At 49.9% G+C, this 24907-nt stretch overlaps 1 protein-coding gene across 1 annotated transcript in view; it reads left to right on the forward strand.

The window, feature by feature from the left end:
- Positions 1-24907, forward strand: part of CLCN1 (chloride voltage-gated channel 1) — a 306841-nt gene that overhangs the window by 223015 nt on the left and 58919 nt on the right. The window contains exon 15 of the mRNA XM_066601497.1: positions 20600-20813. Coding sequence (XP_066457594.1) covers positions 20600-20813 — 214 coding nt within the window. The remainder of the gene's footprint in view (positions 1-20599; positions 20814-24907) is intronic.

Consider the following 24907-nt stretch of genomic DNA (forward strand, 5'->3'; position numbering starts at 1 on the left):
CAGCAGTGTGAGCAGGTCCTGTTGTGGATGGCAGAAAATGCATCCAGCAATGTATCGACCACCCAGTCTTCTACGCAGTCCACTACTTCCGGCCTAGGGACTGCAACTCTGAATCCTCTGGCTGCTCCTCCTTCCTCCCAGCCTCCTCACTTCATGAAAATGACATATTCTGAGCAGGCAGACTCCCAGGAACTGTTCTCGGGTCCCTGCCATGAGTGGGAAAAAATGGTTCCTCTCTCACCTGAGGAGTTTGTCGTGACCAATGCCCAACCTTTAGAAAGTTCCCGGAGTCCGGGGGATGAGGCTGGGGACTTCCGGCAACTATCTCAAGAGCTTTTTGTGGGTGAGGAGGATGATGACGATGAGACACAGTTGTCTTTCAGTGAGGTAGTAGTAAGGGCAGTAAGTCCGAGGGAGGAGCGCACAGAGGATTCGGAGGAAGAGCAGTTGGACGATGAGGTGACTGACCCCACCTGGTTTGCTAACCTACTGAGGACAGGTCTTCTGAGGGGGAGGCAAGTGCAGCAGCAAGACAGGTTGGAAGAGGCAGTGGGGTGGCCAGGGGGAGAGGCAGGGCCAGTGCGCAGAATCCCCCAACTGTTTCCCAAAGCACCACCTCGCGGCAAGCCTTCGTGCAGAGGGCTAGGTGTTCAAAGGTGTGGATGTTTTTCAGTGAGAGCGCGGACAACCGACGAATAGTGGTGTGCAACCTGTGTCGCACCAAGATCAGCTGGGGAGCCACCACTACCAGCCTCACCACCACCAGCATGCGCAGGCATATGATGGCCAAGCACCCCACAAGGTGGCACGAAGGACATTCACTGACTCCGGGTCACACCACTGCCTCTTCCCCTGTGCCCCAACCTGCCACACAGATCCAATCCCCTTCTCAGGACACAGGCACGAGCGCCTCCTGGCCTGCACCCACACCCTCACCTCCACCGTCCTCGACCCCATCCAGCAATGTCTTTCAGCGCAGCGTTCAGCTGTCACTAACACAAGCGTTGGAGCGAAAGTGCAAATACGCCGCCACCCACCTGCACACACACGTTTTAAATGAGCACATTGCCAAATTAATCAGCCTGGAGATGCTGCCGTACAGGCTTGTGGAAACTGAGACTTTCAAAAACATGATGGCTGCGGCGGTCCTGCGCTACTTGGTCGCCAGTCGCCACTATTTTTCCTGGTGTGTTGTCCCAGCCCTACACCAGCACGTCACCCGCAACATTAATCGTGCCCTCATCAACGCGGTTATTGGGAAGGTCCACTTTACAATGGACACGTGGACAAGTAGTGACGGGCAGGGTCACTATATCTCCCTGACGGCACATTGGGTGAATTTGGTGGAGGCTGGGACCAAGTCAGAGCCTGGGACCGCTCATGTCCTACCCACACCCAGAATAGCGGGTTCTACCTCGGTGCTGGTATCTGCAGCATTTTATGCCACTTCCTCCAAACCCTCCCCCTCCTCCTCCACCACCTCTACCTCTCAATTAAGAAATGTGAGCATGACGCCAGCAGTCGGTATCGCGCGGAGCGGCAGCACAGCGGTGGACAAGCGTCAGCAGGCCGTGCTGAAACTAATCAGCTTAGGTCACAAGAGGCACACTGCCCCTGAACTGTTGCAAGGTCTGACAGAGCAGACCGACCTCTGGCTTTCGCCGCTGAGCCTCAAACCGGGCATGGTCGTGTGTGACAACGGCCATAACCTGGTGGCGGCTTTGCAGCTCGGTAGCCTCACACACATGCCATGCCTGACCCACGTCTTCAATCTGGTAGTTCAGCAGTTTCTGAAAAACTATCCCCACGTGTCTGACCTGCACGGCAAGGTGCACCGCCTCTGCACACATTTCCGCAAGTCCACCAAGGACGCAGCCACCCTGAGGACCCTGCAACATCGGTTTCAGCTGCCAGAGCTCCGACTGCTGTGCGACGTGCCCACACGCTGGAATTCAATGCTGGACATGTTGGCTAGTCTGTACGAGCAGCCTAGAGCAATAGTGGAATACCAGATGAAACATGGGCGGCGGAGTGGTAGTCGACCTCCCCAATTCTTTACTGAGGAGTGGGCATGGATGGCAGATATCTGCCAGGTCCTCGGAAACTTTGAGGAGTCAACCCAGATGGTGAGCGGCGATGCGGCCATCATTAGCGTTACCATCTCGCTGCTTTGCCTGCTGAGAAGTTCGCTGCTCAGCATAAAGGCCGACGCTTTGTGGTTGGAACAGGAGACGGGGGATGACAGTATGTCGCTTGATAGCCAGATCACCCTCATGTCTATATCTCAGCGCGTTTTGGAGGAGGAGGAGGATGGGGAAGAGACACCTGGGCACACTGCAGAGGGTACCTATGCTGCTTGCCTGTCATCTGTTCAGCGTGTATGGCCTGAAGAGGAGGAGGATCCTGAAAGTCATCTTCCTAGTGAGGACAGCGATGTGTTGCGTACTGGTACCCTGGCACACATGGCTGACTTCATGTTAGGCTGCCTTTCTCGTGACCCTCACATTAGACGCATTCTGGCCAACACGGATTACTGGGTGTACACCCTTCTTGACCCACGTTATAAGGAGAACCTTTCTACTCTCATTCCTGAAGAGGAAAGGGGTACGAGAGTGATGCAATACCACAGGGCCCTGGTGGAAAAAGTGATGCTAAAGTTCCCATCTGACAGCGCTAGTGGCAGAAGACGCAGTTCCGAGGGCCAACTAGCAGGGGAGGCCGGAGATCAGGCAGCATGTTCAGCGCAGGCAGGGGAACACTCTCCAGGCCTTTGCCAGCTTTATGGCTCCCCAGCAAGACTGTGTCACCACTCCCCAGTCAAGGCTGAGTCGGAGGGAGCACTGTAAAAAGATGGTGAGGGAATACATAGCCGATCATACCACCGTCCTCTGTGATGCCTCTGCTCCATACAACTATTGGGTTTCAAAGCCGGACACGTGGAACGAACTTGCGCTGTACGCCCTGGAGGTGCTGGTCTGCCCTGCCGCTAGCGTCTTGTCAGAGAGGGTGTTTAGTGCAGCTGGGGGAATCATCACGGATAAGCGTACCCGCCTGTCAACTGCCAGTGCCAACATGCTTACACTCATAAAGATGAACAAAGCCTGGATTTCCCCAGACTTCTCTTCTCCACCGGTGGAGAGCAGCGGAACTTAAAGATTCTTTTCGCTGCACCTGGAGAAATAAGCATTCTCTATCACTGGAAAAAAGGGGGAATTAGCTTTGTCAATCACTCTCGGATATTATTACTCCTCCTACTCCTCCTCTTAAAACAGCATGTCATCACGCTGAACTGCCAATTTTTCTGCGGCCCAAAAGGCTCTGCTTACAATTTTTTTTACAATTTTTCAAAGTTTCAAAAGTATTGTATTGATACTTTAACAGTCAGAAACCATTTTTTTTTTCACAGGGCTGCCTCCAGGCTCTGTTACAAATTAAGCAACAGCGAGCTGTATCTTTAAAAAATGTTTATGGGTTTCACCTGCCCTCGCGGTTGAGGAATTTTTCAGGGGTACACTTGTTCTCTTGGTAAACAAATTTTTCTGGCCCTCGCCTATACTGTTATCTAACTAATTTTTTTGGCCTACACTCATGGTACACCAATGTTTCAGGGGTTTGCCTATACTCTTGCTACAGAAATGTTACTGGGGTCCGCCTATACTTCTGCTACAGAAATGTTTCTAGGGGTTCACCTATACTGTTACTACAGAAATGTTTCTAGGGGTTCGCCTATACTATTGCTACAGAAATGTTACTGGGGTCTGCCTATACTTCTGCTACAGAAATGTTACTGGGGTCTGCCTATACCTTTGCTACAGGAATGTTACAGGGGTCTGCCTATACCGTGGGTGCACAAAGACTTCCCATCGCAGTGTTTTACCTATCTGGCACAAATACACTGACTGACTAGGGCAGAAATGTGGTACGAGGCCGAGGGCCTTGGCGGGGAGAAACTCTCCCATGTTTGGGCACTCTGATTTTTTCCTGTGTAATACCATCTTTGTGCATCGACAGCATAGGTGAGCTCAAGGAACTCAAAGACTTCCTCTTGCGGTGTTAGGTTATCTGTGTGGGGACACATGGATTTCCCATTGCTATGTAACTCAGGGCACCTTGGGTCACACAAGGTGGAGGCTGGGACCGAGCCTGACCCAGGGCCTGCTCACATACTTCCCACACAGACTATAGCGGGTCCTTGTCATAGTTTCTTGGCCTTGTAATGCCACCTCCTCCTCCTGCTTGGGGTCGGGGATCAGTACTGAGCAACATGTATTTTTTCTCGTGTTACCACAGTTATCTAAGGCACTGGTTTGGGCCAAACAAAAGGAGCGTTACTGCATTAATGAGACCTTCACTACTGTACTAGCATCGGAGTCTGCTTTATGCCCACGATTGCTGAGGGTGTGGGCAGAGGCGGAGGTCCTCGGTGGAGTGAAAGTCTGTCATGTTTGGGCACTGCAATTGCTTCATGCTTAATACTTTCCTTGGTTTCCATTGGCTCGCCTATGCTGTGAGTGCACAAAGACTTCCCATAGCGGTGTTTTACCTGTATGGCACAAATACACTGACTGACTAGGGTAGAAATGTGGGCCGAGACCCTTAGCAGGGTGAAACTCTGCCATGTTTGGGCACTCTGATTTCCTCATGTGTAATACCATGCTTAAGTTCCTTGGGCTCGCCTATCCTGTGAGTGCACAAAAACTCCCTATTGCGTTGCTTTACCTGTCTGGCACAAATACACTGACTGACTAGGGTAGAAATGTGGGCCAAGGTCCTTGGCGGGGTGAAACTCTGCCATGTTTGGGCACTCTGATTTCTTTCTGTGTAATACCATCTTTGTGCACCAACAGCATAGGCAAACCCAAGGAACTCAAAGCCTTCCATTGCAGTGTTGAGCTATCTAACACCTACACAGAATGAATTGAGTGGGTACCCATGGATTTCCCATTGCTATGTAACTGGCGGCACCTTGGGTCACACAAGATAGAGGCTGGGACCGAGCCTGACCCTGGGCCCGCTCACGTGCTTCCCACACAGAGTATTGCTGCATTGTGGAGATGTGTAGAAGTGCTGACACCTGAGTCCCCTTTATGCCCACATTTGCGGCTCCTGACAATTTTGTGCCGGAGGTGTCACGGGATTGGGATGATGATCATACCTCAATTTATCATCAATTCTCATCAGCATGGCTATCGCCCACACTTTCAAAGAGGGTTGCTGCCTGGCCCTGCCAATCCTCTGCAGTGTGTGCCTCCGCTTCCTGCTCATGGCAGACGCACTTATAAATAGACATGAGGGTGGTGTAGCTATGAAGCAAGTGTGTGGCATGAGGGCAGCTGAAGGCTGCGCAGGGATACTTTGGTGTGCGCTGTGGACGCAGAATCGTGCTGGGGGTGGGGGGGGGGGGGTGTTGGACAGCAATGCCAGCATGTAACCCAGGAGAAGAGGCAGCGGTGTCACCCGCAGGCAGTGATTGTCCTTGGTTGCAGGTAGTGTGGTGCTTAGCTAAGGTGTGCCTTGCTAATGAGGGTTTGTCTGAAGCAAAAATTGTTAGGGGGGTGATGCCAGACTCTTGCCCCCATTTTGGCTTAATAGTGGGACCTGGGAGCCTCAGATGCAGCCATGCATGCTGCCCCTGCCCTTCCCTATCCGTTTCTGTGGTGTTTCCATGACTTTCTGATGTTTTATGGTGTTTGACAAGTCATCACCTATGTGGAGCCTCGGTCCCATACAAAAATGCTTGAGTCACCCATTGAGTTCAATGGGGTTCGTTACTCGAAACGAGCTCTCGAGCATCGCGGAAAGTTCGACTCAAGCAACGAGCACCTGAGCATTTTGGTGCTCGCTCATCTCTACTGTCTATCTAATATCTATCTATTCATCTCATGTCTATCTTTCTCATATCTATCTATCTCATATCTATCTCATATCTATCTATCTATCTATCTCCTATCTATCTATCTATCTGTCTATGTATCTCATATCTATCTATCTATCTATCTATCTATCTATCTATCTCCTATCTATCTATCTATCTATCTCCTATCTATCTATCTATCTATCTATCTCCTATCTATCTATCTCCTATCTATCTATCTCCTATCTATCTATCTATCTCCTATCTATTTAACTATCCATCTATCTATCTATCTATCTATCTATCTCCTTTCTATCTATCTATATCATATCTATCTATCTATCTATCTCCTATCTATCTATCTATCTATCTCTCTCCTAGCTATCTGTCTATCTCCTATCTATTTATCTATCTCCTTTCTATCTATCTATATCTATCTCTATCTATCTATCTATCTATCTATCTATCTATCTATCTATCTTATATCTATATCTATCTATCTATCTATCTATCTATCTATCTATCGCATATCTATCTATCTCCTATCTATCTATCTATCTATCTATCTATCTATCTATCTATCTATCTATCTCCTATCTATCTCCTATCTATCTCCTATCTATCTATCTATCTATCTATCTATCTATCTATCTTATATCTATATCATATCTATCTATCTATCTATCTATCTATCTATCTATCTATCTATCGCATATCTATCTATCTCCTATCTATCTATCTATCTATCTATCTATCTATCTATCTATCTCCTATCTATCTATCTATCTATCTATCTATCTATCTCATATCTATCTATCTCTCTCCTAGCTATCTGTCTATCTCCTATCTATTTATCTATCTCCTTTCTATCTATCTATATCTATCTCTATCTATCTATCTTATATCTATATCATATCTATCTATCTATCTATCTATCGCATATCTATCTATCTCCTATCTATCTATCTATCTATCTATCTATCTATCTATCTATCTATCTATCTATCTATCTATCTCCTATCTATCTATCTATCTATCTATCTATCTATCTCCTATCTATCTATCTATCTATCTATCTATCTATCTATCTATCTATCTATCTATCTATCTATCTATCTCCTATCTATCTATCTATCTCCTATCTATCTATCTATCTCCTATCTATCTATCTATCTTCTTTCTATCTATCTCCTATCTATCTCCTATCTGTCTCCTATCTGTCTCCTATCTGTCTCCTATCTGTCTCCTATCTGTCTCCTATCTGTCTCCTATCTGTCTCCTATCTGTCTCCTGTCTGTCTCCTGTCTGTCTCCTGTCTGTCTCCTGTCTGTCTCCTGTCTGTCTCCTGTCTGTCTCCTGTCTGTCTCCTGTCTGTCTCCTGTCTGTCTCCTGTCTGTCTCCTGTCTGTCTGTCTATCTATCTCTGTCTGTCTGTCTATCTATCTCTGTCTGTCTGTCTATCTATCTCTGTCTGTCTGTCTATCTATCTCTGTCTGTCTGTCTATCTATCTCTGTCTGTCTGTCTATCTATCTCTGTCTGTCTGTCTATCTATCTCTGTCTGTCTGTCTATCTGTCTATCTATCTCTGTCTGTCTGTCTATCTGTCTATCTATCTCTGTCTGTCTGTCTATCTGTCTATCTATCTCTGTCTGTCTGTCTATCTGTCTATCTATCTCTGTCTGTCTGTCTATCTGTCTATCTATCTATCTATCTCCTATCTATCATCTATCTCCTATCTATCATCTATCTCCTATCTATCATCTATCTCCTATCTATCATCTATCTCCTATCTATCATCTATCTCCTATCTATCATCTATCTCCTATCTATCATCTATCTCTCTCTGTCTGTCTGTCTATCTCTGTCTATCTGTCTATCTATCTACCTACCTACCTACCTACCTCTGTAATATTCACCGGCTGACAAGTGCATCTGTAGAGCTACCAGCCAACCCTTTTGTGACAAAAGCCTTTGTGAGCCGCGGATGATTGGCTTCTATCACTGAGCGGGTCATTTCTGTGCCAGTGCTTAGCTGCCAAACAAAACACTCTCCGCTCTGAGATCTCCTGCCCCGGGGAGCTGGCATCCAGCAGCATGCTAAATGGTGGTTTATTAGTTGTGGGATTTCCCTGGCTGCTGAGGTTTGGCGCAGAGGACCAAAGCCACTGAAAGAAGGCTGCATTGTGACGGAGCGGCAGCTGAGTACAGAAGCTTTACGCAGCTTTGGATAAATATCCTGTAGAGCTGTTTTGCCTTATGATGGCTGAATTCGGTGCCAGACAGTAGCACCACATTAACCGTCCTTAAAGGCAAACTTTTAATTAAGACCAGATGCCAACTACTCCAGCACACCGAATGTAATAATAGAAAATATGCAATTTTTTAATAGTTACAGCCACTCTCTTCTTGCAAGACAGAGAGATTGTCAGAGCCCCTCCCCCGCTTAGCTGCCCCTAAGAGCTTCTGGATATTTTAAGTTCTTGTCTTAAGCATTGCATGTATTAGGATAATATGTTTCACAGACGCAGAGATGCTTTAGAAAGCGCATAATTAAAATCTACAGAAAATCACTAAATAAGAATAACCTAAAAAAACGTTTTATTGGTAAATAATTATAACCACGGGGTGTGAAGGGACAAACACAAATATACCTGGACTATATGGTGAAAGGGGAACAAACCCCAAAGATGTGAAAAAGGGGATTGCAAAGCCCTGATGGATGGTAGGGCGTGATAAAGAGGGGATTGTAAGCTGGAAGGATCCCCCCCACATAAGTATCACCAGACTCGCTAGTACCCCAGCCCTCAGAATGGAGGTAGAGGACTGCGGCCAAAGACCCAGAACCAAGAAGGCTCAGATGTAACGAGCACTTGATGATAAACCCTAAAGAGCCTGTCGTTGCTTTTTATAGCCATGTCGCACCCTTAGTGGTGTCCAGCAAAGGCCCACAGAGGACGGGTGAACAAGACCCACAGAGTGGTACAGAGGACGGGTGAACCAGAACCACAGAGGGGTACAGAGGAGGGGTGAACCAGACCCACAGAGGGGTACAGAGGAGGGGTAAACCAGACCCACAGAGGGGTACAGAGAAAGGGTGAACCAGACCCACAGAGCGGTACAGAGGAGGGGTGAACCAGACCCACAGAGGACAGGTAGACCAAACCCACATAGGGGTACAGAGGATGTGTATACCAAACCCAGAGAGGGGTACAGAAGATAGGTAATCCAGACCCACAGATGGGTACAGAGGACGGGAGAACCAGACCACAGAGGGGTACAGAGGAGGGGTGAACTAGACCCACACAGGGGTACAGAGGATGGGTGAACTAGACACACAGAGGGGTACAAAGGATGGGTAAACCAGACTCCCAGAGGGGTACAGAGGACAGGTAAATCAGACACACAGAGGGGTACAGAGGACATGTGAACCAGACCGACATAGGGGTACAGAGGACGGGTGAACCAGTCCCACAGAGGGGTACAGAGAACGGGTATACTAGACCCACAGAGGGGTACAGAGGATGTGTATACCAGACCAACAGAGGGGTACAGAGGACGTGTATACCAAACCCAGAAAAGGGTACAGAAGACAGGTAATTCAGACCCAGAGAGGGGTACAGAGAACGGGTGAACCAGACCCAAACGTAAGTAGAGAGGACAGGTAAACGAGACCCACAGAGGGGTACAGAGGACGGGTAAACCAGACCCAAAGAGGGATACAGAGGAAGGGTATACCAGACTCACAGAGGGGTACAGAGGAAGGGTATACCAGACCCACAGAGCGGTACATAGGACGTGTATACTAGACCCACAGAGGGGTACAGAGGACGTGTATACCAGACCCACAGATGGGTACAGAAGACATGTATACCAGACCCACATGGGGGTACAGAGGACATGTACACCCAACCCAGAGAGGGGTACAGAAGACTGGTATACCAGACCCACAGAGAGGTACAGCGGACGAGTAATCCAGTACCACAGAGGGGTACAGAGGACGGGTAAACCAGACCCAAACGCCGGTACAGAGGACGGGTAAACCAGACTCATAGAAGGGGTACAGAGAACAGGTATACCAGACCCACAGAGGGGTACAGATGACGTGTATACCAGACCCACAGAGAGTACAGGTAAACCAGCCCCACATGGGGTAACAGAGGACGCGTATACCAAACCCAGAGAGGGGTACAGAGGAAGGGTTGACCAGACCGACAGAGGGGTACAGAGGACGGGTATACCAGACACACAGAGGGGTATAGAGGATGGGTAAACAAGACCCAAAGAGGGGTATAGAGGAAGGGTATACCAGACCCACAGAGGGGTACAGAGGACGGGTAAACCAGACCCACAGAGGGGTACAGAGGACAGATAAACCAGACCCACAGAGGGGTACATAGGACATGTATACTAGACCCACAGAGGGGTACACAGGACGTGTATACATGACCCACAGAGGGGTACAGAGGACTTGTGTACCAGACCCACAGATGGGTACAGAAGACATGTATACCAGACCCACATGGGGGTACAGAGGACGTGTATACCAAACCCAGAGAGGGGTACAGAAGACTGGTATACCAGACCCACAGAGGGGTAGAGAGGACGAGTAACCCAGACCCACAGAGGGGTACAGAGGATGGGTGAACTAGACCCGCAGAGGGGTACAGAGGACGGGTGAACCAGACCCAAACGGGAGTGCAGAGGACGGGATAAACCAGACTCACAGAGGGGTAAAGAGAACGGGTACACCAGACCCACAGAGGGATACAGATGATGTGTATACCAGACCCCATAGAGGGGTACAGAGGACGTGTATACCAGACCCACAGAGGGGACAGGTAAACCAGCCCCACATTGGGTAACAGAGGACATGTATACCAAACCCAGAGAGGGGTATAGAAAACTGGTATACCAGACCCACAGAGGGGTACAGAGGATGGGTAATCCAGATCCACAGAGGGGTACAGAGGATGGGTGAACTAGACCCACAGAGGGGTACAGTGGACAGGAGAACAAGACCCAAACGGGAGAACAGAGGATGGGTAAACCAGAGGGGTACAGAGGACAGGTAAACCAGACCAACAGAGGGGTACAGAGGACGGGTAAACCAGATCCACAGAGGGTTAGAGATGATGGGTGAACCAGACCCACAGAGGGGCACAGACTGAACAGTATACTACACAACTATTGGATTGATGTTCCAACAGTATGTGGATATATTGGATACTCCAACAGACCTTTAATGCCCCAAAGAATGATATTGGCTGCTGTGTTATAAATGATATTTAGAATGCTCGATGCGTTTCTCTGGCCGTACGGACAGAACATCAGGAGCCTCATGTGGTGAGGATGTCATAGAACCCTTGTGGTAGCTAATGATGTAGTATTTGGTTTCAGGTGGAGATAAACCTCAGTCGTGTTAACCCACCATTGGGTGACCCCTAAGAAAAGTGGAGGCCTCCTAATATGTCATTAAAGACCCAGGGCTGAGCCCCAATAATCTGCACTGACACCTTAGAATTGCTAATATACATCTGAGGCACAACCACCATGTATATACTGGAGGAGGCAGGTAGCGTCTGAATAATAACCCTAAGATGCACCAGCCAAGATTATTAGGCCATGAATGCCAGATAAGCAGATAGACATCAGTCCTGATGGTGAGCTGATACTAGAGAGGAAATAACACATGGAAGCACTCTGAAGGTGAGCCGGTGTAGTGGCCCAGAGTGATGGGCTCCCCTCCAGTACTTATCAATGTTCTAGGTCTGTCTCATGTCACTGTTTTGTCAGTGTCTTGTTTGTAGAATGCATCAGTTATGTGTATTGGATGACTGCAGGCATGAATGGGTTAATGTCTGGTAAATGTATCGTTTTGTCTGGTGTGGTATAAAAGTATGGTCAGGTGATGTGTGGTAGTCGTGCACAGTCTGTTGGTCGGCTGTGGCTGCTGTCCGGACCGGACCGGAGAGAGAGTCGGTGTAGGAGTCAGTCGGCCTGAGTGAGAGAACCAGGGGAGTAGGAAAAATGGAGGAGACCGAGAGGGGGTCCGTTGTTCCCGCCCGGGCCGAGCCTTGTAATTAAATTCCCCTTAGCCACCATCTCTAGAAGCAGTGAATGCACCCGGACTGGAAGAAACGCGGGGAGACTGCAAGAGTCCGGAGAAGAAGGAAGGAACGGCTTGTAACTCAAGAGACAGTGAGCGACTGACGAGAGAGAGAGACAGTGAGCGACTGACGAGAGAGAGAGACAGTGAGCGACGGACGAGAGAGAGACAGTGAGCGACTGACGAGAGAGAGAGAGACAGTGAGCGACTGATGAGAGAGAGACAGTGAGCGACTGACGAGAGAGAGAGAGAGAGACAGTGAGCGACTGACGAGAGAGAGAGACAGTGAGCGACTGACGAGAGAGAGACAGTGAGCGACTGACGAGAGAGAGAGACAGTGAGCGACTGACGAGAGAGAGACAGTGAGCGACTGATGAGAGAGAGACAGTGAGCGACTGACGAGAGAGAGAGAGAGAGAGAGACAGTGAGCGACTGACGAGAGAGAGAGACAGTGAGCGACTGACGAGAGAGAGACAGTGAGCGACTGACGAGAGAGAGAGAGACAGTGAGCGACTGACGAGAGAGAGAGAGACAGTGAGCGACTGACGAGAGAGAGAGAGACAGTGAGCGACTGACGAGAGAGAGAGACAGTGAGCGACTGACGAGAGAGAGAGACAGTGAGCGACTGACGAGAGCGAGAGAGAGAGAGACAGTGAGCGACTGACGAGAGAGAGAGACAGTGAGCGACTGACGAGAGAGAGACAGTGAGCAACTGACGAGAGAGAGAGACAGTGAGCGACTGATGAGAGAGAGACAGTGAGCAACTGACGAGAGAGAGAAAGGGAGACAGTGAGTGACTGACGAGAGAGACAGTGAGCGACTGACGAGAGAGAGACAGTGAGCAACTGACGAGAGAGAGACAGTGAGCAACTGAGGAGAGAGAGCTAGAGAGAGACAGTGACTGACTGACGAGAGAGACAGTGAGCGACTGACGAGAGAGACAGTGAGCGACTGACGAGAGAGAGAAAGGGAGACAGTGAGTGACTGACGAGAGAGAGAGACAGTGAGTGACTGACGAGAGAGAGAGAGACAGTGAGCAACTGAGGAGAGAGAGCTAGAGAGAGACAGTGAGAGACTGACGAGTGAGAGAGAGAGACAGTGAGCGACTGACGAGAGAGAGAGAGACAGTGAGCGACTGACGAGAGAGAGAGACAGTGAGCGACTGACGAGAGTGAGAGAGAGACAGTGAGCGACTGACGAGAGAGAGACAGTGAGCGACTGACGAGAGAGAGACAGTGAGCAACTGACGAGAGAGAGACAGTGAGCGACTGACGAGAGAGAGAGACAGTGAGCTACTGATGAGAGAGAGACAGTGAGCCACTGACGAGAGAGAGAAAGGGAGACAGTGAGTGACTGACGAGAGAGACAGTGAGCGACTGACGAGAGAGAGACAGTGAGCAACTGAGGAGAGAGAGCTAGAGAGAGACAGTGACTGACTGACGAGAGAGACAGTGAGCGACTGACGAGAGAGACAGTGAGCGACTGACGAGAGAGACAGTGAGCGACTGACGAGAGAGAGAAAGGGAGACAGTGAGTGACTGACGAGAGAGAGAGACAGTGAGTGACTGACGAGAGAGAGAGAGACAGTGAGCAACTGAGGAGAGAGAGCTAGAGAGAGACAGTGAGTGACTGACGAGTGAGAGAGAGAGACAGTGAGCGACTGACGAGAGAGAGAGAGAGACAGTGAGTGACTGACGAGAGAGAGAGACAGTGAGTGACTGACGAGAGAGAGAGACAGTGAGTGACTGAGGAGAGAGAGACAGTGAGCAACTGAGGAGAGAGAGACAGTGAGTGACTGACGAGAGAGAGAGAGACAGTGAGTGACTGACGACAGAGAGAGAGAGACAGTGAGTGACTGACGACAGAGAGAGAGAGACAGTAAGTGACTGAGGAGATAGAGACAGTGAGTGACTGACGACAGAGAGAGACAGTGAGTGACTGACGACAGAGAGAGAGAGACAGTGAGTGACTGACGGGAGAGAGACAGTGAGCGACTGGTGAGAGAGAGAAAGGGAGACAGTGAGTGACTGACGAGAGAGGGAGAGACAGTGAGTGACTGACGAGAGAGAGAGAGACAGTAAGTGACTGACGAGAGAGAGACAGTGAGCAACTGACGGGAGAGAGACAGTGAGCAACTGACGGGAGAGAGACAGTGAGCAACTGACGGGAGAGAGACAGTAAGCAACTGACGGGAGAGAGAAAGGGAGACAGTGAGTGACTGACGAGAGAGGGAGAGACAGTGAGTGACTGACGAGAAAGAGAGAGACAGTGAGTGACTGACGAGAGAGAGAGAGACAGTGAGTGACTGACGAGAGAGAGACAGTGAGCAACTGAGGAGAGAGAGCTAGAGAGAGACAGTGAGTGACTGACGACAGAGAGAGACAGTAAGTGACTGACGAGAGAGAGAGAGGCAGTGAGTGACTGACAAGAGAGAGATAGAGACAGTGAGTAACTGACGAGAGAGAGACAGTGAGCGACTGACGAGAGAGAGAGAGAGACAGTGAGCAACTGACGAGAGAGAGAGACAGTGAGTGACTGACGAGAGAGAGAGAGAGACAGTGAGTGACTGACGAGAGAGAGAGAGAGAGAGAGAGAGAGAAAGTGAGTAACTGACGAGAGAGAGAGAGAGACAGTGAGTGACTGAAAGCAGAGAGAGAGACAGTGAGTGACTGACGACAGAGAGAGAGAGACAGTGAGTGACTGATGAGAGAGAGAGAGAGAGAGAGAGAGAGAAAGTGAGTAACTGACGAGAGAGAGAGAGAGACAGTGAGTGACTGACAAGAGAGAGAGAGAGACAGTGAGTGACTGATGAGAGAGAGAGAGAGAAAGTGAGTAACTGACGAGAGAGAGAGAGAGAGACAGTGAGTGACTGAAAGCAGAGAGAGAGAGACAGTGAGTGACTGACGACAGAGAGAGAGAGAGAGACAGTGAGTGACTGATGAGAGAGAGAGAGAGAGAGACAGTGAGTGACTGACGAGAGAGAGAGACAGACAGTAAGTGACTAATGAGAGAGAGAGAGTCAGTGAGTGACTGACGAGAGAGAGACAGTAAGTGACTGAGGAGATAGAGACAGTGAGTGACTGATGACAGAGAGAGACAGTGAGTGACTGACGACAGAGAGAGACAGTGAGTGACTGACGACAGAGAGAGAGAGACAGTGAGTGACTGACGAGAGAGAGAGACAGTGAGTGACTTACGAGAGAGAGACAGTGAGCGACTGACGAGAGAGACAGTGAGTGACTGACAAGAGAGAGACAGACATTGAGCGACTGACGAGAGAGAGAGACAGTGAGCGACTGACGAGAGAGAGAGAGACAGTGAGTGTCTGACGAGAGAGAAAGACAGTGAGTGACTGACGAGAGAGAGAGAGACAGACAGTGAGTGACTGACGAGAGAGAGAGAGACAGTGAGTGACTGACGAGAGAGACAGTGAGTGACTGACGAGAGAGAGAGAGAGACAGTGAGTTACTGACGAGAGAGAGACAGTGAGTGACTGATGAGAGAGAGAGACAGTGAGTGACTGAGGGGAGAGAGAAAGACAGTGAGTGACTGACGAGAGAGATAGAGACAGTGAGCGACTGACGAGAGAGAGAAAGGGAGACATTGAGTGACTGACGAGAGAGAGAGAGACAGTGAGCAACTGAGGAGAGAGAGCTAGAGAGAGACAGTGAGTGACTGACGAGAGAGAGAAAGGGAGACATTGAGTGACTGACGAGAGAGAGAGAGACAGTGAGCAACTGAGGAGAGAGAGCTAGAGAGAGACAGTGAGTGACTGACGAGAGAGAGAGACAGTGAGTGACTGACGAGAGAGAGAGAGACAGTGAGTGACTGACGAGAGAGATAGAGACAGTGAGTGACTGACGAGAGAGAGAGAGACAGTGAGTGACTGACGAGAGAGAGAGAGACAGTGAGTGACTGACGAGAGAGAGAGAGACAGTGAGTGACTGACGAGAGAGAGAGGCAGTGAGTGACTGACAACAGAGAGAGAGAGACAGTGAGTGACTGATGAGAGAGAGAGAGAGACAGTGAGTGACTGACGACAGATAGAGAGACAGACAGTAAGTGACTGATGAGAGAGAGAGAGACAGTGAGTGACTGACGACAGAGAGAGAGACAGTGAGTGACTGACGACAGAGAGAGAGACAGTGAGTGACTGACGACAGAGAGAGAGAGACAGTGAGTGACTAACGAGAGAGAGAGAGAGACAGTGAGTGACTGACGAGAGAGAGAGAGACAGACGATGAGTGACTGACAAGAGAGAGAGAGAGAGACAGTGAGCAACTGAGGAGAGAGAGCGAAAGAGAGACAGTGAGCGACTGACGAGAGAGAGAGACAGTGAGTGACTGATGAGAGAGACAGTGAGTGACTGATGAGAGAGACAGTGAGTGACTGACGAGAGAGAGACAGTGAGTGACTGACAAGAGAGAGACAATGAGTGACTGACGAGGGAGAGAGAGACAATGAGTGGCTGACGAGGGAGAGAGAGAGACAGTGAGCGACTGACGAGAGAGAGAGAGAGAGACAGTGAGTGACTGACGAGAGAGAGAGAGGCAGTGAGTGACTGACGAGAGAGAGAGACAGTGAGCGACTGACGAGAGAGAGAGAGACAGTGAGTGACTGACGAGAGAGAGAGAGACAGTGAGTGACTGACGAGAGAGAGAGAGACAGTGAGCGACTGACAAGAGAGAGAGACAGTGAGCGACTGACGAGAGAGAGATTTCCCGGGAGAGTCAATGCCTGCAGATAACTGGGACTGTAGAGATGCCAATGCCCCATGAATCCTCCCTCCATCACCGCTGTAAGAGTCGCTGGACTGTTACCATTTATATACCGAACGTTCCGGGTTCCTGTTGAGAAAAGTGTACTTTGTGCGTGGACTACTATATCACGTTAGAGGAATCCACCATAGAGTACGGAGCGCTGGCGTCACGAGTGACAGGTGGGACTACAGGTAACCATGGTTACTATCCTGGTGATTTCTCCCAGTGGTAATGAGGTCGGGAGCTACCCTTATGGAGGAGATGGTAGAGCCCCGTGACAGGGTTACCATCTCTTCCACTCTGTCTCCTTGGCTGAGAGCCGACTCCTCGGACGCTGCACCAGTGTTAGACGAAGAGCTGCAGAGCTGGCATTTCAATTCACCAGCCACTACCTGCCTCCTCCAGTATATACAGAGCGATTGTGCCTCAGGTGTATATTAGCAACTCAAGGGTGTCAATGGGGATGATTGGGCCTCTTGCACGTTGTCAGTATCTCACACATGCTGTCCGTATCTCCCGCGTGCTGTCTGTATCTCACGCTCATTGTCTGTATCTCACGCACACTGTCAGTGTCTCACGCTCATTGTCTGTATCTCACGCATGCTGTCAGTATCTCACGCATGCTGTCTGTATCTCACGATGCTGTCTGTATCTCCCGCACGCTGTCAGTATCTCACGCATGCTGTCTGTTTCTCCCGCACGCTGTCTGTATCTCCCGCACGCTGTCTGTATCTCCCGCACGCTGTCTGTATCTCCCGCACGCTGTCTGTATCTCCCACACGCTGTCCGTATCTCACGCTCATTGTCTGTATCTCACGCACACTGTCAGTGTCTCACGCTCATTGTCTGTATCTCCCGCACGCTGTCTGTATCTCCCGCACGCTGTCTGTATCTCCCGCACGCTGTCTGTATCTCCCGCACGCTGCCTGTATCTCCCGCACGCTGCCTGTATCTCCCGCACGCTGCCTGTATCTCCCGCACGCTGCCTGTATCTCCCGCACGCTGTCTATATCTCCCGCACGCTGTCTGTATCTCCCGCACGCTGTCTGTATCTCCCGCACGCTGTCTATATCTCCCGCACGCTGTCTGTATCTCACGCACGCTGTCTGTATCTCACGCACGCTGTCTGTATCTCCCGCACGCTGTCTATATCTCTCGCACGCTGTCTGTATCTCCTGCACGTGGTCAGTATCTCACTCACGCTGTCCGTATCTCACGCTTTCTGTCAGTGTCTCATGCACACTGTCAGTATCTCACACATGCTGTCAGTGTCTCACGCACGCTGTCAGTATCTCACGCATGCAGTCAGTATCTTACGCTCCTTGTCTGTATCTCCCGCACGCTGTCTGTATCTCCCGCACGCTGTCTGTATCTCCCGCACGCTGTCTGTATCTCCCGCACGCTGTCTGTATCTCCCGCACGCTGTCGGTATCTCCCACACGCTGTCGGTATCTCCCGCACGCTGTCTGTATCTCCCGCACGCTGTCTGTATCTCCCGCACGCTGTCTGTATCTCCCGCACGCTGTTTGTATCTCCAGCACGCTGTCTATATCTCCCGCATGCTGTCTGTATCTCCCGCACGCTGTCTCTATCTCCCGCACACTGTCGGTATTAAACGCACGCTGTCGGTATCTCACGCTCATTGTCTATATCTAATGAACACTGTCCGTGTCTCACGAACGCTGTCAGTATCTCCCGCACGTTGTCAGTATCTCATGCTGCTTGTCTGTATCTCCCGCGTGCTGTCTGTATCTCCCGCATTCTGTCTGTATCTCACGCACACTGTCAGTATCTCACACATGCTGTCAGTATCTCACGCCTGCTGTCAGTATCTCACGCACGCAGTAAGTATCTCATGCCCTCTGCCGGTATCTCACGCACGCAATCAGCATCTCACGAATGTTGTCAGTATCTCACGCACGCTGTCAGTATCTCATGCTGCTTGTCTGTATCTCCCGCGTGCTGTCTGTATCTCCCGCATTCTGTCTGTATCTCACGCACACTGTCAGTATCTCACACATGCTGTCAGTATCTCACGCCTGCTGTCAGTATCTCACGCACGCAGTAAGTATCTCATGCCCTCTGCCGGTATCTCACGCACGCAATCAGCATCTCACGAATGTTGTCAGTATCTCACGCACGCTGTCTGTATCTCCCGCACTCTGTCAGTGTCTCACAAACGCTGTCTGTATCTCACGCTCATTGTCTGTATCTCACGCTCACTGTCTGTATCTCACGCTCATTGTCTGTATCTCCCGCACGCTGTCCGTATCTCCCGCACGCTGTCCATATCTCCCGCACGCTGGCCGTATCTCCCGCACGCTGTCGGTATCTCACGCACGCTGTCGGTATCTCACGCACGCTGTCGGTATCTCACGCACGCTGTTGGTATCTCACGCACGCTGTCGGTGTCTCACGCACGCTGTTGGTGTCTCACGAACGCTGTCAGAATCTTATGCTCATTGTCCGTATCTCATGCATGCTGTCTGTATCTCCCACACGTTGTCGGTATCTCACGCACGCAGTCAGTAGCTCACGCATGCTGTCAGTGTCTCATGCACGCTGTCCGTATCTCACACATGCTGTCAGTATCTCACGCATGCAGTCAGCATCTTACGCTCCTTGTCTGTATCTCCCGCACGCCGTCTGTATCTCCCGCACGCCGTCTGTATCTTCCGCACGCTGTCTGTATTAAACGCACGCTGTCTGTATTAAACGCACGCTGTCGGTATCTCACGCTCATTGTCTATATCTAATGAACACTGTCCATGTCTCACGAACGCTGTCCATATCTCCCACACGCTGTCAGTATCTCACGCTGCTTGTCTGTATCTCCCGCATGCTGTCTGTATCTCCCGCATGCTGTCTGTATCTCCCGCATGCTGTCTGTATCTCACGCCTGCTGTCTGTATCTCACGCCTGCTGTCTGTATCTCACGCCTGCTGTCAGTATCTCACGCCTGCTGTCAGTATCTCACGCTCGCAATCAGTATCTCATGCACTCTGCCGGTATCTCACGCACGCAGTCAGCATCTCACGAATGCTGTCTCACGCTCATTATCTGTATCTCACGCACGCTGTCAGTATCTCACGCACGCAGTCAGCATCTCACGAATGCTGTCAGTATCTCCCGCACGCTGTCAGTATCTCACGCATGCTGTCAGTATCTCACGCACGCTGTCTGTATCTCCCGCACTCTGTTAGTGTCTCACAAATGCTGTCTGTATCTCATGCTCTTTGTCTATATTTCGCGCTCATTGTCTGTATCTCACGCACGCTGTCTGTATCTCACGCTGTCAGTATCACATACTTGCCGTCAGTATCTGATGCTTATTATCTGTATCCCCCACACGCTGTCGGTATCTCCCGCACGCAGTCTGTATCTCACGCTGTCGGTATCTCCCGCACGCAGTCTGTATCTCACGCTGTCGGTATCTCACGCACACTCTCAGAATCTCACACACTAAATATTAGTACACCACGCACGCACATTTCAGTCACTAAAATTCCTTCGCCTGAACGTTTCCATAGGAAACCATTGGTTTTAATAGTCGCAATTTGTTTGTGCGTGTAATTTAGCTGCGCAAATTCCCTGGTGTGAAGGAGACCTAGTAGACCGTGCTGCGTTCCTCTTACTCACATATTATATGCTAGTGTGAGGAGCTAGGAACTGTCACTGCCTTCATTCACCGTGTATGTCGCACGCATAATAGCTGGTGAAATGACGTTCGTGTGAATGAGCCCCAGTGCAGGCGGACAGCAGCTTGTCGTCACCGATAGAAATGTAATTTTGCCAGATTTCTTGATGTCACATTTGTGTAGAGCGTTCGCTCTTGTCAGAGCTGCAGCGCCGTGTTCTCATCTCCCCGTCTGTTTCCTAGGTGCGGCCGCACTCACAGGAGCCGTCACGCACACCGTCTCCACCGCAGTCATCTGCTTCGAGTTGACGGGTCAGATCTCGCACATTCTCCCGATGCTTATCTCCGTCATCATGGCCAACGTGGTCGCTCAGAACCTGCAGCCCAGTCTCTATGATTCCATAATTCAGACCAAGAAACTGCCGTACCTCCCGGACTTGTCATCCTGTCACGTCAGGTGGGGCGCAGCACGTGGAATGTATATACTGTGTACATATGTATTAACGGTCACCCATGCACTAATACAACCCAACTGTTTCCTCATAGTGATGCTGTGCTCCAGAGCTGCACTCACCCGGCAGACGCCGCAGAGGCTTCTTCTGACCTCTGTGACGCTGATTTCAGTTACCTTTCCTCACATTGCATTGGAATGTTGTGCTTTCCTGTAGGGTGGGCCACTGCAGAAAAATACATATATATAGCCTTTACAGGTAGATCCAGCGTGATGCACGGCGCTCTACGTCTATACGCTCTTGTACATGGGACCCTTCCATCAACATATTATGCTAGGAACCCCTTCTGAGGGAAGACTCACCATGACATGCCAAATGACAGTTCTATACCATGCCTACATAATACTACCATACCGTAATAATATACCGCCCCTTTATTACCCCCATCTAGTAGCATTGGACCTCCGTCCTTGAGCCTTCAGAACTGCAGCAATTCATGAAGATCCCACTCAGTGATGGAACGGTTCTGCAGGAATATCGGCCCCTGTGGACAGGAAGCTTCTTGTAGGTGCCTCAGATTAGATGGCGGTGCTGACATTTTCCGACCAGCTGACAGGAAGGGGTCAGCGATTCATGCTGCCTGCGCCAAATTCTAACCTCCCATCAGCAACAGAAATCTGGCTCCATCTGACCAGGAGATGTTTTCCCGCTGCTCAGTGATACAAGTTTTGCGCTCTTTTGCCCGCTGGAGTCTTTCTGTGTCTCTTAGACACAATGGTGCTGGAACTGGTCACCCGCTGTTATATTATCCGTGCGGAGGAACGCCGAGTTGTGCGTTCGGACACGTTAGTTGGAGCTCCAGCGTTGTATTCAGCTGACTGTGTAGCCTGTTGGTCAGAACGATTCCTGACATCCTCCTCCGACCCCTTTCAGGGATGAGTTGTTTCCGTCTGCAGGATCCCCTTCCGCTGGATGTTTTCCTCGATCTCGCCGTGCTTGGTATACTCTCCACACCGTTACGTGATAAAACCCTCGCGGTTGGTGGTGAGACCCCGGCTAGTCTAGCACCAATGACCGGCCTCGTTGGAAGTCGCTCCGATCGCTGGATCTTCCATCTAATGTGGATTCACACTGAAACTGATCAGCGGAAAACTTGTCACGTGATTTTATGCTGCACTCCGGGGTCACGGGGGGAATTACCATACAGGGAAGCGCCAATCGTGAGAGGGCTGGGGCTCAAATAAAGGGGAGGGGGCTCTGAAAAGGATCTCTAAAAAAGGGACCTGTCACTTTTGTGCGGGACAAGAGCCCCACACTTAGCACGGGCGCAGGGTGACATTCACACTGAATGCAAGAGTCATACACCATGCAATATGGGACAGTGAGCACCACTCCAGGATGATGGAAAACCTGTCCCTAACCAATTAGGGAGGTGCAAGCAGAGTTATTGTCCCGATAAGGACAACCCCGCTGTCTTCTCCTGGGCCCTGACTGTCCCTATAGGAACCCCTGGAGAGATGGACTGACACAGCAACGCAAAACAATAAAGGTTACCAAATACAACAGAAAGGATAAAGCAGCACTTATCTGTAATGGGAGCTTCTCACCCCAGACCAGAGGATCACCAGCTCCAACCTCTCCTCTAGAGAACTGAATAATGAGCAAGGAGGAGTGGGCGTGGTATGCATATAAAGCCCTCAACACCTGCTGATAGGTAGAGCTGCTAGAGAACCCCCAAACCTCTCCCAGATATGAATAATAGTCATCCTGCACCCATTCACATATAGAGATTGTAAGAAGCAATCTCTGCACAATGTGCATTAACCCTTGTCCTGCATTACAGGGTGACAGGTCTGACCCTGCGCCGCGGCCACTATGCCACGATGCTGTTGTGACTGACTAGACGTGGCAGTACCTCCCCTCCTCCGAGGGGTCTCTGGACCCTTAGCACCTGGTTTACCAGGATTCCATTTATGGAAGTTCCTTATTAATTGGTCTGCATTGACCTTAGCCGCTGGAACCCACGTCCTCTCCTCGGGACCATAGACCCAACAATGCACCAGATACTGCAGTCAGTTCCTGACTCGACGAGAGACAATAAAGCGTCTGACCTCGAACTGCAGTTTCCCATCCACCAACACTGGCGAAAAAGGTGATGACCCAAGTACCGGATTCACCACCTTCTTAAGTAACGACTTATGGAACACATCGATGATCTTTAGTGATCTGGGAATCTCCAATCTGAAAGACACCAAGTTAATGCTCTCAGTGATATTAAAAGACCAATAAAACGTGGACTCAGCTTAAGAGATGGTTGTTTAAGCTTGATGTTTCTTGTGGACAACCAGACCAAGTCACCCACCTGAAAGCTGACCCCCTTGCACCTATTGTTATCCGCCACCCTCTTATAGCTTCTGACTGATCTTTTAAGATTTCTCTGAATTGCCTTGAGGCTGAGAATTCATTTGGATGTGCCCATAGACTCTAAAGATCTGCTGTTCAGAGGAAAGTCTGCTAAAGGTAAATACCCCGATTATCAGAAACAAGGCATTGCAGGCACTGCTCTGGACTCTGGTTACACCTCTACGTCTGACCATTTGTTTAAGGATGGTAGAGGAAAAGGACAGCTGTATACCTAACTGGCAACACACAAAATGACAGAACTCGGATACAAACTGAACCCCTCGATCAGAGACAATAGTGGTACCTCGTGTAACCTAACAACATGAGCTATGAACAGCTAAGACACCTTCAGCATTTGGTAAAGCAGGCAAAGCAACAAAATGACACATCTTGCTGAAGCGATCCACCACCCAGATAACAGTGCTTCCCTCTGAGGGAAGCAGGTCAGTGATAAAATCCATGAGCAGATCAGTCCAGGGTCTCTCCGGTACCGGTAGGGGCAACAATTTCCCGGCAGGGAGATGCCGAGGTGATTTGGCTCTAGCACAGATCTCGCACAGAAACAAAACAGAAAACATCGTGTCTCAAAGACGATCACCAAAAAATTCTACTTCCCAACTTACCAGTAATGTTAATGCCTGGATGACCTGCCAGAACAGAACTATGCATCTCAGAGAGCACCTGAAACCTCGGATGTAGAAGAACATCAGGCAGGCCTGCAGGCGCCAAATCTTGTGTCTTATGGATCTGCTCCTCCAGATCCAGGGACACCGCGGACACCACCACCCCCCTCAGACAAAATAGGTGCAGGGGGTTCATCAGAGACCACCAGGACAATTTCAGTACACCAAATCTCTCTGGGGTTATAGTATGCCCCAGAAACGTAATCTCCTGTACAGCGCAAATACACCTCCCTCTTGGCAAATAGGTCATTTTCACGGAGAGCTTGCAACACCTGTTGCACGTGCAGAACATGGCAATCATAATCAGGGGAAAAAATAAGGATCTCGTCCAAATAAACCAACACAAACCGTCCGATGAACTTCTGCAGCACCTCATGTATGAAAGCCTGAAACACTGTGGGAGCATTGGTCAAAGCGAAGGGCATCACAAGATTTTCAAAATGACCCTCGGGAGTATTGAAAGCTGTCTTCCATTCATCTCCCTTTCTGACCCGTATTAAGTTGTACGCCCCCCGCAAGTCCAACCAGCGGACAGCCATTAACTGGCTAAACAAATCAGGAATGAGCGGTAACGGATAAGGGTTGCGCTTAGTGAGCTTATTAGGATCCCTAAAGTCCAGACATGGTCGCAGACCCCCATCCTTCTTCATAACAAATAAGAAACCAGCAGCTACTGGCGAATTGGATCGACGTATGTGTTTCTTTCTCAAACTGTTTGTGATATACTCCTTGAGAGCCTGCCTCTCTGGACCGGACACATTATACATGCGACTCTTGCGTAGCTTGCAACCTGGAATGAGGTTAATAGTGCAATCCCCCTGCCTATGAGGTGGTAACTTATCCACTCCCACCTTAGAAAATACGTCAGCAAAACAAGCATAACAAGGCGACAGGTCTGACCCTGGGTTGTGGCCACCATGCCACGACACTGACGCAACCGACAAGCCACGACAGGACCATTCTGTGTACCTAGTAGTGTCAAATGATAAACACATAGCGGCAATAGTACTTAA

This window comes from Eleutherodactylus coqui, chromosome 4 (genome assembly GCF_035609145.1).
Source record: "Eleutherodactylus coqui strain aEleCoq1 chromosome 4, aEleCoq1.hap1, whole genome shotgun sequence".
Classification (NCBI taxonomy): domain Eukaryota; kingdom Metazoa; phylum Chordata; class Amphibia; order Anura; family Eleutherodactylidae; genus Eleutherodactylus; species Eleutherodactylus coqui.